The sequence below is a fragment of the Eptatretus burgeri genome, chromosome 6 (assembly GCF_056783735.1).
Source record: "Eptatretus burgeri isolate ZD-2024b chromosome 6, Ebu_testis_v1, whole genome shotgun sequence".
NCBI lineage: Eukaryota > Metazoa > Chordata > Myxini > Myxiniformes > Myxinidae > Eptatretus > Eptatretus burgeri.
The window spans coordinates 106,090,247-106,103,859 of NC_140966.1; the positions used below are offsets into that span (position 1 = coordinate 106,090,247).

General features: G+C 45.4%; 1 protein-coding gene across 1 annotated transcript in view; it reads left to right on the top strand.

The window, feature by feature from the left end:
• Positions 1–2,667, top strand: part of PARPBP (PARP1 binding protein) — a 266,632-nt gene extending 263,965 nt beyond the window's left edge. Inside the window, exon 11 of the mRNA XM_085886544.1 lies at positions 1,590–2,667. Coding sequence (XP_085742670.1) covers positions 1,590–1,855 — 266 coding nt within the window. The 3' untranslated portion in view covers positions 1,856–2,667. The remainder of the gene's footprint in view (positions 1–1,589) is intronic.
• Positions 2,668–13,613: the final 10,946 nt, after the last annotated feature.

The window sequence follows — 13,613 nt, forward strand, 5'->3', positions numbered from 1 at the left end:
TTTGTTCATGTTGGCAGTAGTAGGTGAGTGTGAGGGGGAGGGTGTGGGTTATGATGGATCGTCCTTGCGTTTAACGATTTAACGATTTAAATGATAAACAACGATTTAAATGGCTGCATCTCCACTATTGAAAGTAGACACTTGCGCTCAACAATTGGATTTTTTTTACACTCAACGACTTTTAAACGGTACCACTCAGCTATTTTCATTGTTTACAATGAACCATTTAAATTGCTGTCACTCGCCTTTGTTTTTTGACGCTTGGGTTTGGAAATTTGAAGCGTTTCTTCTGAACGTGTTAAAACGCTCAAACTCGACTATTTTAAATAGATGCTGCCGATGGACAATTGGAATCATAGCCAAGCTAGACATCGAAGTGTGAACATCCTCGTCATGCCGAAGAAAAGTTTGAAGAATGCCGCAAATAAGTGTCCTGGCCGTGGCCGTGGACGCTCACGCAAGGACGATCCATTATACCGACGTCTTTCAGCCTATGAGTAACTTAAAAGTAACGTCTGTCGATGTGTGGCAACGATCGCGTAACGTGCCAACAACACGTTAATCATCGGTTAGAAATAAGTTTCGGGTACGCTAAACATTACCTCGGCATGTCTCAACTTATGATTAACTTACAAGTAGCATGTGTTGACGTCTGTCAACGATCGCAGACCGTGCATACAACTTGTGGCCAGCATAGCGGAACGTGTGAGTCATACGCCGGCATAAGTCGTGAAATTTCAAGCATGAAAAAATTTGAGGACAACCAAAAAGTACAACGTTTAAAGCCAATGTACAACGACGTATGGCAGTGTTTTTCAGCGTGCTCTCAATGTTATCAAAACTTACCCATAACGTATTCAACGTGTGCCAGCGTTTTAGAAAAAAAATTCAAAAATCGGCATACGTTGGCTAAAACGTCAAGGTGTGACCGGGCCTTTAAGCAGCACCAACGCTCTGCACAGAGTATGGTCCCAATGGATGGATGGACGGATGGATTTGAGATGTATTACCTTTAACCATTGCTGAGAGAGGAGCAGCAGCATGCCCATATTTGGGTGACCTTGCAGCAGCAGGTCCAGGTTGTTTGAAAAGAGGAAAGACAATGTCAGCAGCCACAATGGATTCCACAAATTTCCTTGGAATTCGGACTAAGGGAACCCTCATCGGCATTTTAAATCCATCCCATTTCATAGAAATTCCCTGAGAAAGTCAGTTTTATAAATGTTAAAGGGGCATGTACAGTATACTGTATTTAATTTGGGAACAAGATGCTATTTGTCATAAATTTAAATGACATGTTCTTTTGGACAAACAAAAATGTCGTGGTTTACGTTACATATGTTGTTTTATCCCTATTGCATTAACACAATGTCTGGAACTTGCAGTTATGAAAAGTGTGCCAAAAAAATCTGGCCTGTGCTCAACAAATGCATCGGTAAACTTATTGGACCTCTCGTGTGTGGTCTAATGTTATTGGATGCTCGCTTTTTTCTTTCCTGCAAATTATATTCTGATTATTTACTGTACTTCGCAAAAACTAAGGAGGCCTCATTTGATGTAACTGTGCATGTGTGGTTGTGCGTGAGCAGGCTTTAGATCGACGAACAAGGCCGTGGAAAGTAGGAAAAGGCCCCACACCTTGGATTTTGATGCCGTAAGCAACTGCAAGCTCAATCCAGGCTGTGTTGCTGCCACTGTCATGGAAGGAAAGGAGAACCAGCAACCTCACGCCAAGCGCCCCACCACAGGGACTGGACATAGCCGAGGGCAGAAAAGTTGTCGTGCCAGGAAAGCCCCAGTAAGACGTGGATTGCTTCCAGGACAGAGCAAGCTGACCTCATATTTTACTTGTTAACAGTCCTCGTGTGTCGATATGTCATGCTTCCGATAGATTTATGCAACGTTTCACTTCCAAATGAATATCTGACGCCAGCCTCATTGCAAACTGCATATGTCGGCAGAACTTGCTTAATTGGAGAATTTTCTCGCGATGCAATTTATTCGTCAAATTTGTTAACGGAGGTGAAACATCTTCCCTCCAACGCTTAAAAAAAAATCTTCCTTTCTCGACCATCTTTGACCCCGTTGCTTCAACCATGCACTTTTACCTAAACGTTGTGATGCACTTATTAGTTTTCAATTGATTTTAAAAAGTGCTGTTGAAGACTCATTAAATATTTGTATTGGATGTCATCCCTCCTTTTATGCAGTGTGGTTTTACTTTTACCAGTTTCTTGGCCATCTTGCTTTAAGTGCATCTCTTGTCTGTATCCTCATGCTCCTGTTGCATGTGTGCACGGGCCTCGCGGCATTGCCCCTGCGGCGCTCGCATGCCGACTTCAATGACGCACCGTGTGAATCCGACGCTGGAATTTTGCTGCGTTGACTTGTTTGCGATGTCTGTGAATGAAGAAATGCACTTTTGGATCATTCATACTTCGGTCATACTTTGGGAAGACGAACTTCATTCCTCTCCGTTAAGTGTTGCTGGATGTCATGCCTCAATATAGCTTTTACCCAAGGATAGTTCACTTTATAGGATGCTTCTATAACAGGAAACTTTATAACTTTATTTACTTTCTCACTTTGGCTTTCTTTTCAGTATGTTGTCAAATATGCAGCAGCCATGTACAGTAATAAAAATAAACTGTCTTTAAATTTCAAGAACTTGTAATGTACATTGTATCAAGACCTTTGTAATGTTCATAAATATGTTCCTAAAAGGCTAATGCATGTGCTTTGGGATTTGCCTTCAAAACACACATTTGAAATTGTATTCTGATAATCCCATGGGATGTAATTCATTCATCCGGCAGGTTTCGGGGATGTTCCCTTATTAATCTAACAACTGGAGGACTTTGTTTCTATGCGTGGTCCCGTTCTTTTTTTGGGGGGGTAATTGCATGTTTCTTGAATTTGCTTTCATTACCTCCACCACCGAAAGTGGACGGAGATTATGTTTTCATCCCTGTCTGTCTGTCTGTCTGTCTGTCTGTCTGTCTGTCTGTCTGTCTGTCTCTGTTTGTCTGTCTGTGAGCAGGATATCCCAAAAGTTATGGACGGATTCAGACCAAAGTCGGTGGGCAGGTTGAGTGTGTGACAAATCTGAATTCATTTGGTTTTGGTGAAGATCCTGATCCAGAGTAGTTTTAATTAATTCTTTACCATTGAGAGATGGGATGCTGCTGTCCTGTCTGTGCCTGTTTGTGGTGAGGATGTTGAGGTCGTGGAGAGATTCACTTACCTTGGCAGTGATATTCATGTCTCTGCTGGCTGTGAGTCAGAGGTCAATGGACATCTGGGTCAGGCCTGAGGAGTCATGGATTCACTATATCATGGGGTGTGGCGCTGCCGGTACCTGTGCGGGAGGACGAAAGTCCGAGTCTTCAGGTCCTTGGTGCTTCCAGTCTTGCTCTACGGATATGAGACTTGGACTCTGACCAGGGATCTGAGACGGAGATTTAATTCCTTTGGTACCAGGTATCTTCGGAGAATCCTTGGCTATCGCTGGTCGGTTTTGTGTCCAACGAGCGGTTCCTAAGAGAGACTCAAATGAGATTTGTTACCTGCATAGTCCGTGAGCGTCAGTTGCGGCTGTATGGACATGTAGCTCGTTTTCCTGACGCTGATCCTGCTCACCAGATTCTCTCAGCGAGGGAGTCTCGTGAGTGGAGGAGGCCAATGGGCCGACCACGTGTCTCGTGGTTGCAGCAGGTTGATCGGCATCTGAAGGAGATGGGGATGGGCCAGGCATCTGCCTGGGGATGGCCAGACGGAGGCCCCTGGAGTACCGGTGGAAAGTGGATGCAGCGACGCGCTGTTCTGGCACATGCTCCCTGACCTGAGAGATGGAGCAAAATTCCCATCAGTGTTGAGAAGCACGCAGGCTTAGGTCGAACACGCCCATCTGCGAGTATTTCACGGTCCACATTGTCGGGACTTGAGCAGTCTCAATTCAATGGACTCGCAGAGTACCCGCCCGACGGGCGACCTTGTACCCAGCACGCAACACTTTCTTCTGATGCATACTTTTATTTGGGTGGTGTATGGGCAATTGATAGCTCTGTGTAGAAAAAAAAGAAGAAGAAAAGGAAAGGGAAGGGGAAGAAGAAAAGGAAAAAGAAAGAAAAAAACTTGAAAAAAAAAAGAATTAATTAATTTTTAAAATATGCATTTTCTTCCTTGGATCTTGTGTAGATAAATTAGTATGGTGTTCAGGCAGCCATGATTGGCTGAATGGCCTCCACCTGTGTTGCATTTCCTTGCATAATATTCGTGATTCAAAACACCTCACTGCACTGGAAAATGTGCGGACAGGAATACTGTCCTGTAAATGGTGGAGACTTTTATACTCTTTCCCCCCCCCCCCAAAAAAAACCACCGGCAAAGATTTAAAAAAAAACACCCCACTACACGAATTGGGGTCATGCTGATCCAAGTCTGGATGTAATTGGCCCACAACTAGGAGGAGCAGCGCGACAAACAAACACACAAACACTGGTCCATGAATTTTTGGAAGGAAAAGGGAAGAAAGGGGAAGTGATTGTGAATTTAACGTTCCATCTTTATTCACTTTTAACATTATTCTTAACAAACAGGAACAGGAGCAACGCAGGCATGATGGGCCGACGAATGGCCTCATGCGCCAAAGTTCCCTGTGTATTTTTGTGCAACGTTATTAAGAACAGGAAGAAATGGGGAGGGAAGGACAGAGAGCTAGGGCTGAGGGTGCATGGACACACCTGTGAACCCCAAATTGTGAAAAAGTGTGAGAATGCGAAATGTGTCCAGCAAAGTGACCAAAAAATCTAGGGGGGTCTGGGGGTATGCCTTCCCCAGAAAATATTTGCTTTCTGGTGTGTCTGATGCAATTTCCTGCATTCAAGTGATCCACTTTCACTTGTACAAAAATTAACTTTTTTCAAACATTAGTGACTTGTATTATTATCAAACAGGCATTTAATAATAAAGGAATTATAAATCCTATTTAAGATATTAATTTCTAAAAAAAAAAATTGACAGATGGTTAATTGTTTTTAGCACTCTCGATGTCACGAATTTACCATATGATAATTATCGTATGGTAAATTCGTTTTTTTGTTTTTTTTTATAATCACTTACCTTAATTATAATTATTTTTAAAATATTTTTAATTAAAATTTTATAATTGCTTACCTTAATTTTTATATAATTATAATTATATAAAAATTATAGTTACCTGACCTTGGCATTGACTTTCCTTTGAGTTGCAAACGCAGATAAAAGGGATCCTGATGAAGATTTAATTCTCTCCAATTTCGTGTGTGATTGTCTTTGCTTGTGCAGTTCCACATCTCCATGGTGATCGGAACAAACACTACGGTCACAAACAGTGCATCGAAAGTGATGCTTGGAAGTCTTATCGGCGATGATACCTGGATATGATCTTGTCCAGGTAGAACTAAACTTCGTGCCATATTTAGTGGCACCTTGGTACTTAGTCAACCCCCAGTAACAAGACATTTCATTGCATCAGGATATTGGTCCATAATTCACCAATTGTACTCCATCTGTCATGTAGGAAGTGCGGAACTATGCAAAGCAATCGGATTCAAGGTTACAACATCAGTTAAACCAGTCGCAATGCAATAATGTTAGAAATATTTTTTGGTGCAGATAAGTTTTTAAAAAGTGTGAGAATTTATAACGAGAACGTGAGAACGTGACTTTCAACAGAAAGTCGTGAATCTCACAGCAAAAAGGTGAGAGTTGACAGGTGGGCATGGAGTTTGAAGAGGAAGATTGAGACGTTGGGGAAGGGGGGGGGTTGAGGACTTGGGTGGAGGGGGTGGAATTGGGGTTGAGTACGTGGGGCAGTTGAGGATTTGCAAAAGAAAGGGGGAGGGGATGGCAGGCTTGGGAAAGGGAGGGCAGAGAGGGGACAAGTTGGGATCGAGGGGTTTGAGGGTGGGGGGGAGTTGAGGACATTGGGTTGGGATGAGGTTTGAGGATTTTAATAAAGGTGGAAGCAAGTACAGAGTTTGGGTGTGGTCGTCAAGAGGGGGGGGGTGCATCAGAGAAAAGACAGAGTCGGGAGGGGTGTTGAGGACATGGGATTGTATGTGGGGGGTGGTGGTTGAGGGTGGAGGGGGTTCAGGGACCTGAAACCACATTTTACATTGTGCAGAATTTCCATGAGTCCCAGATTGCCCCATTGTGTCTTTTGTGTCCTCTGGTCATTTGAATCCCCTGGGTCTTTTTTTCTTTTTTGTATCCATTGTCAAGGCTCGTATGAAAGCTAACACACAACACAAAGCAAGGGGGGGGCATGAGACAAGATGGGCGGGAGTGGGAAGGACAAAACAGTGGGGAACAGAGACATTAGGAGATCTGTGGAAGGGGATGGGGCGGGAAACACAGGGTATACAAGATGGACATTACAGGGACTTTCAGGAAGGAAAGCAGGGAATTTGAAGGAGGTGGGTTTGGAGTGGATTAACGGGGGGAGAAAACATCAAGGATTTGGATGGGGGGTGACAGGTAGTGGTGAACGGCTGTTTTGAAGGCCTGAAGGGAAGAATGGGATTGAAGAGAGAGGAGGAGGAGGAGTTTGGGACCATACTCTGGGCAGAGCATTGGTGCTGCTTAAGCAGTCTCCTTGGCTATTGGGCACAATCATGGACGAGTCACCACTCCAACAGTATTCCAGCATGCTGGCAATCATTTAGCCGACCTCAGAACGATGACAGGCCGAGTTAACCCCACCAGGTATTAATTTAATAGCTGAGCAGGATTTGAACTCAGGACCTGAGGATCCAAAGCCAACCACCCTAACCATTAATCCAACACCAGACATATTGAAGAGAGTGTGGGAGTTTATTGTAAAGGCGGGAAAAAAGAGGAATAAAAGAGTGAGGGTGAGCAGTGATTCGTTTTGTGATTTGGTAGTTTTACCAGAAGGGGGTTGCTGGCGGTCCTTGAGCACCCTGCGGAAATATAGGGAGGACATATCGCAGACTGGGCAAGGGGGGGCAAGACCTGAGAGAAGATGGGAGAAGACAGAAAGACCACCGACCTGCCTGTGGTGAGAGAGTGAGAGGACCAAAGACTCAGCCTCACTGCAGGAGATACCAATGATACTAAATGCCTTGGTTTCCACAGCGTGAAGCCGAGCAAGGTTCACCAGCCCAGAGAGGAGAGCAGTACTCCATCAGGCTCCGGACCAAAGCTTTGTATGTGGTCAGAAGCTCAGGTGGTCCAAGGAAGGACTTTGCACGATGGAGGATTCCCAATCGGCGACTGGCTTTGGAGGCCAGGTTGGAAATGTGGCTTTCCCAGAAAAGGTCATGGCAGATAGTGAGACCCAGAAGCTTGAATGAAAGGACTTCTTTCAGCGGATTGTTGAGAAGGTAGATGGGGGGGGGGGGGTTCTAAACGGTCCTTTCGGAGAGACATAGTGAGAGTGTGAGATTTGTCCAGATTGAAAGACATGTTCCACGTGATGGACCAGTTTGTGATTTTATCCAGATCTGCAGTGAGCGAAGAAGCTACTGCTTGCCGGTCTGAGGGATGACAGATGGTATGGCAGAGGGTGGAGTCATCAGCAAAGAGATAAAGAGGATTTTCCAGAGAGTCGGAGAGATCATTGATGAAAACCAGAAAAAGAACAGGGCCCAGAACGCTACCTTGAGGAACTCCAGCCTGGACAGGTAGAGGGGATGAAAGAACTCCATTTCGGGCCACACGGCTGCAACAGGAGAGGAAGTCTGCGAGCCATGAGTGGGGATGTCCTTGCATGCCATGGGAAGAGAGCTTATTGAGCAGGGCAGGGTGCCAGAACGTGTCAAAAGCACGCGATATGTCAAGGGATACGGCTTGTTTGTCCATTTCCGTCTACTTTTCCCCTCCGCCCTGCTGTTGGTGTTTCCCCTTTCTCCTGCTGTTCCCTTTGTTGAGTTGTGTCCTCATTTCTTCTGTCTGATAGCTCTTCCACGAGTCTAGAGCAAGAAAAAGGTTATGGTGGTTATGGTGAAGCCAGCCACCCTGCCTGTGATAGCTGCGCTTCCCACGACCACCTACCAACCCGTGTGAAATGCCACGAACAGCCTGCCAACCTACGACCCGCTTGCTTACTACCTGCCTGCCGGCCGTTAGCCGGCCATCCTCGATGCTTGAACAATTGCTGTGTTGGCCAATGGGCCATGAAAAATAGACTCGGTAGTTGCTATGAGTGGTCTTGAACTTTGGAACTTTTTGGGAGAGAGAGAGAGATATGATGCCCCTCCTGAAAGCCACTCCCCCTTTGTTGATAGTTGCAATTTATTTACATTTTGGGGAATAAATTACAAGCACTGTGTGTGGTGTGAGAATGTGTTACGAAGTTACTTGACACTTAGAACAGGAAATGAAATTTCTGCTTGTGGGTTTAGATTAAGAGGGGAGTCGTTTGTACACTAAATATCCTTTGACCCAGACCCAGGACGAGTCTTCTGGGGAGGGGGAGGGCTGTGTTACGGATATAGTTTTGGGGTAATTGGGTTTAGTTTATATTGGTTATTTCCATGGTACATGTTCAGCATAAATGTATGACAGACAGTGTTGAGTTTGTTCGTGTGAAGTTCCTTTTGTCTTCTCTCCCAGCCCGTTCGTGTCCACACACCCGTATCCCCAACTTCATGTTTATTGTGCTTTTCCCTGTCGTGATCTGGCATTGTGTTTTCATTTAAAATAAATAATGCCAGCCCCAGGATCCACGTGGCTTCCACGTGGAACAGAAACATTGAGAACGAGGTCCGTATGGTTGACATGGGTATTGGCCGTACAGGACCACGAGGCTCTGAGGGGGTGGGGGACAATCCCCCCGGAGAAAGGCCAACAAGCACACGACAGGAGATGCAAAGTGGGTGGGAGCATTTAAAATCCATGCTATTGTACCTGGCAAAGGCCTGCTTGTATGTATGCATGCTCGCACATGCAGCGACCTTTGCACCTTTCCGGTCAGCTCACTCCAAATCTGATTCGTACATGCTTCCATCTGGGGAAGCTGTTTTAAAATCAAAACTGAACCATCAGTCCCTAACAGTCCCCTTAACAGAGGGATATGGGTGGGAGAGGAGTGGGAGGGAGATGAGAGGGAAAGGGGGGAGAGTGGCACAGAGAGTGCGGGGAGTGGAGACGAAGGAAGGGGAGAGGGGGGGGGGATTCTGGCAGATATGATGTCCAATTTAACGTCCATCGAGAGAAGGCACGCACATTGATGAATCACCCTGCCTGTGAAACACCGGGATGACAGTTTATAGCTGGGTCAGGATTCTAATCCAGGATAGACAGCTTAGAGCGAGCGTGCATACCTGTCGGCTATCCTGCCGTGATGTGGCGATTCATTGCTTTGTCACTGAAAACATTTTTTACTCATTTTAATCATCTAATTTATTTTGCTTTCCTAACACCGGAGATGTTCCCACGGAGAGCCACACCACCGCGTCACTGTGGAAGCTTGTAGAGATCGAAGCTTAAAGAGCACTCCAAGCAAGCACTCCAACAAAACTATTGAAGAAGCTTTTAAAAATGAAACCTTGATACATATATATATATATATATATATATATATATATATATATATATATATATATATATATATATATATATATATATGTATCAATCTATGTCGAAGTGACAGGTCGTATAATGGAAGATCGTACAAAAAGGTGAAACGTCAAAATATAATTGCACATTTTGAGTGAACAAGGCACAGCCTGAAGGACTGCACGACAACATGGAGCCAAATACAGGTAGGTAGGGCCTGACCTTTGTTCAAGTCAATCGATAAATTCAGTCACAGTGTGACTACTTTTGCTGTGTCCATGGCCATGCCTTGAAAATGAACAACCAAGTTTGCCAAGTGGCTGAAGCACTCAAGCAAGCACTCCAATGAAACAGATGATACGGAACAGCTTGATTGGCAAGCAATTAGTGATCACCGATCGGTCATGCAAACACCATGCGCCCAGAGACACCCGGAATGTCAAGCAATGTGTAAATTGAACAAATGAACACTTTTTTTTATTTGTTAGCAGTCGAAACTGCTGATAAGTTCAATTCCAGAGTTTACATTTTTGAAATTTGGCTCAGATTATGAGATTCTCGAGTTAATGGCATGCGCGGAAATGAAATAAAGCCACCAACGCTGGCATCTCCAGGCATTTATAAGCATTGCAATGTATCCAGTGATCCGTAGCTATGATGATCAGGCTTTCGATGATATGATAGAGGAAAGTGAAAGAAAAAAAAAGGCCAGTGAGGTGACCAAGGATAACACCTTGATATAGGATACAATTAAATAAGGCTGATAATTATCTTCAAAAGGAGTTTTTTTTTAATTTACCCAAACACTCAATTTTCACTCCTGCACTTCCTTGGAGTTTTCTTGATATGCATGAAAACTCTCAGGCTGTTCGGGTTTATGGTTTTGGAGTTATGGAGGACACACACACACACACACACACACACACACACACACACACACACACACACACACACACACACACACACACACACACACACACACACACACATACATACACTGACTTGTCACGTGTCTAACACACTGACATTTATTATTATAGATGTAATGATTCACATGATGGACAAAGACATGAAAAGGCATCCTACATTTACATGAATTTACGAGGACACGAGTAGACTAGATTTGACCTTGGGTTCCTGTGATCATGAGCCGTGAGCTCAGATGGGAGCGCCAAACAGGACAACCCAAATACTCAGTCGATTCCTCTCTCGGCCATTACAAAGAGCCATTTTCTCTACACTTGCTGTTTATCATCCTTTCCCACAAAATGCTGGTCCAGGGAATAGTAACCAACCTCTGGTGGTTTTGTCGATTATTTGTTTAATTTATTTTTTTGACTTTGGACAGTTTATCTTGTGGACTGATAAGGAAATCACAATAAGCTCGTATTTACATCTTGAATTGAAATCTTTGCCAAAACGAATAGATCAACTAGTGGGGAACCAAAGTTATGTACACCGCAGTGCAGCACAGGGAGATCTTTGTCTGGGTCAGCCTGACTGTTTTGTGCAAACACGAGCCACGTGTCCATCGCGTGACTGTCTTGAGAGCCAGAGTGGCACAAATATCGACAACACTTTGGAAACCCCCTCGACCTGCCCTTTTCGAGAGGCGAATTTCTTGTCAGACAATGCAACAATTCTTGTGAGTATGTAGTAAAGAGACGACTCCTAATCTAACGACCAGAAGTCCATCGTGTGCAATTTCGTTCCACCTTAACTGCACTTGGAGCCTCGTAGGCCTCTCGCAGAACCTAATGCGGACGCACTTCATTGTTGCGGACCATCTCGGTGAGTCTTGGAAAGTTGATTCCTAAAAAAATCCACCTTGGGAAAGATGAAATGTTCTAAAGATTTTGAAAGACAACGTTAAATCATTGAAACGAAGCATAAAGATACGATACACTGTAACCCAGGGCTCAGCCTCTTTATATTCAAAGTCGAGACTCCTAGAAGAGCAAGGTGGACTCTGGAGGGATATCGTGAGGACAACTGGAGCTTTGCGAGGAACTGGTGGATATATTGAGATAATTGATGAATAATCAAAATAAGACCAGCACTCGGTAGAGCGCACACCTCCGCCAGGTTGAACAGTTTACGTTTTGTATTCCACTGATAGGCCGGATCTGGATTCGGACCTGAACCAAAATTTAATCGGCTTGGTCTTGTCACCAGGGCCAGATTTACCCAAAGGCAACTAAAGCATGTGCCCCAGTGCCTGCACCACCCAACACGTGCCCAAGGACTTCCACCACCCAACACGTGCCCCGGTGCCTGCACCACCCAATACGTGCCCCGGTGCCTGCACCACCCAACACGTGCCCCGGTGCCTGCACCACCCAACACGTGCCCAGGGACCTCCACCACCCAACACGTGCCCAGGGGCCTCCACCACCCAACACGTGCCCAGGGGCCTTCACCACCCAACACCAACATGACCACTCCTTGGGATTTTTCCCAAGATCTTGGGATTTTGAAGTACATCTTAGGATCTTGGGATTTTCTTCAAAAAATAGGATGAATCTTGGGATTTTTGGTCATGTGGGAAATTTCGACCGCTGCTTGACCAGCGCCAATTGTCGGTACAGGCCTAGCTGTCAAGCGAAACAACGTGTGGATGAAAAGAGACGGGGGGCCAGCCTCATGGCGTCCTCTCCGCTCTGGGCAGCGCAGCGGAAAGCAGTGGTCCCGGATCCAGTCTAGTCGCGCGACAGGAATCTTTTAACATGGAGTGGCAACACCTCGCCGTCTCCGTGTGGGTTTCGCTTTCTGTCTTAGAAGTTGCGAATTCAAACTTTCTGCGTTTTTCGGCCCTAGTTGGCAAGGGCATGATGGACAGAAATGATGAACTATCGGACTCTGGTGACGAAGAGCCGAAGCGTAAGTACTATCTTAATGAGCTTCAACAAAGAATGGTTGAAAGATCCCGATTTAAAGCCATGGATAGGGCAGGACCGTGATATGAATCCAGTGTGCACAGTCTGCGACTGCAAATTCAAAGATCCCAACAAATCGGCTCTAAAGAAACACGGTTCCACAAGCAAGCACACGAAGGCTCTCGCAGATAAAGCCGCGATGGTGAACATTCACCAGTTCTTCAAAAAGAAGTCGACTCAATCAGATTTGACTGAAAAAGTGGCGAGAGCGGAAACGCTACTCGCTGTGGGTACGTTGCCGAGCACAGGGTTCCCTTTCGACAGATGGATCATCTCTCTGACCTCCTTGCATCCATGTTCCCCGACAGTAAAATAGCCTCAACCATGAAAATGAAGAGGACAAAGGCATCGTACGTCCTACAACATCGAATCGCCCATGACCAAAAGCAGCCCGTGTCCACAATCTGCCGAGAAAATTGGTTTTCTCTGATCATAGACGAAAGTACGGATATCTCTGTATCACAGGTACTGGCAATCGTCATGCGATACCACTATCAGGGTAAAGTCTGCGATTCCCTACTGGCCATACTCGAGGTCGAAGACGGCACTCTAAAGAGAGAGTTGAACGACAGAGACATTCCACTGAACAATATCCTGGCCTTCGCCAGCGACAACTGCTCTAGGATGATGGGGGCACGGAGTGGTTTTCAAGTTCAGCTGAAAAGAGACCTTCCCCAGGTATTTGTACTGGGGTGCATCTACCATTCTTTGGCGTTGTGTGCGAGTGCTGCCAGCCACAAACTTCCATCATGGCTCGAGGCTTGGATAAAGGACGTTTGCGGCTATTTCTCCCGCAACAGCAAGCACCGGCACGAATCTCATCTGATTCAGGAGGCACTTCAAATCCCAGGGCACAAAATACTGAAGTTATCCCAAACGAGGTGGCTTTCTCGCGGCGCGGTCATAGCTCGCATCATTGAGCAGTGGGACGCGCTCATGCTCTTCTTCCAGTCCCAGTCTCCTGTTGACAAGATTTATGGCGCGCATCAGAGATATAAAACCATGACTACCAGTGGAACGAAACGCATGATGTTGTTTCTCAACTACATCGTGCCGAAAATCGACACCTTGAATTTGGAGTTCCAGTCGGAATCCTTCCGCTTACATCGAGTA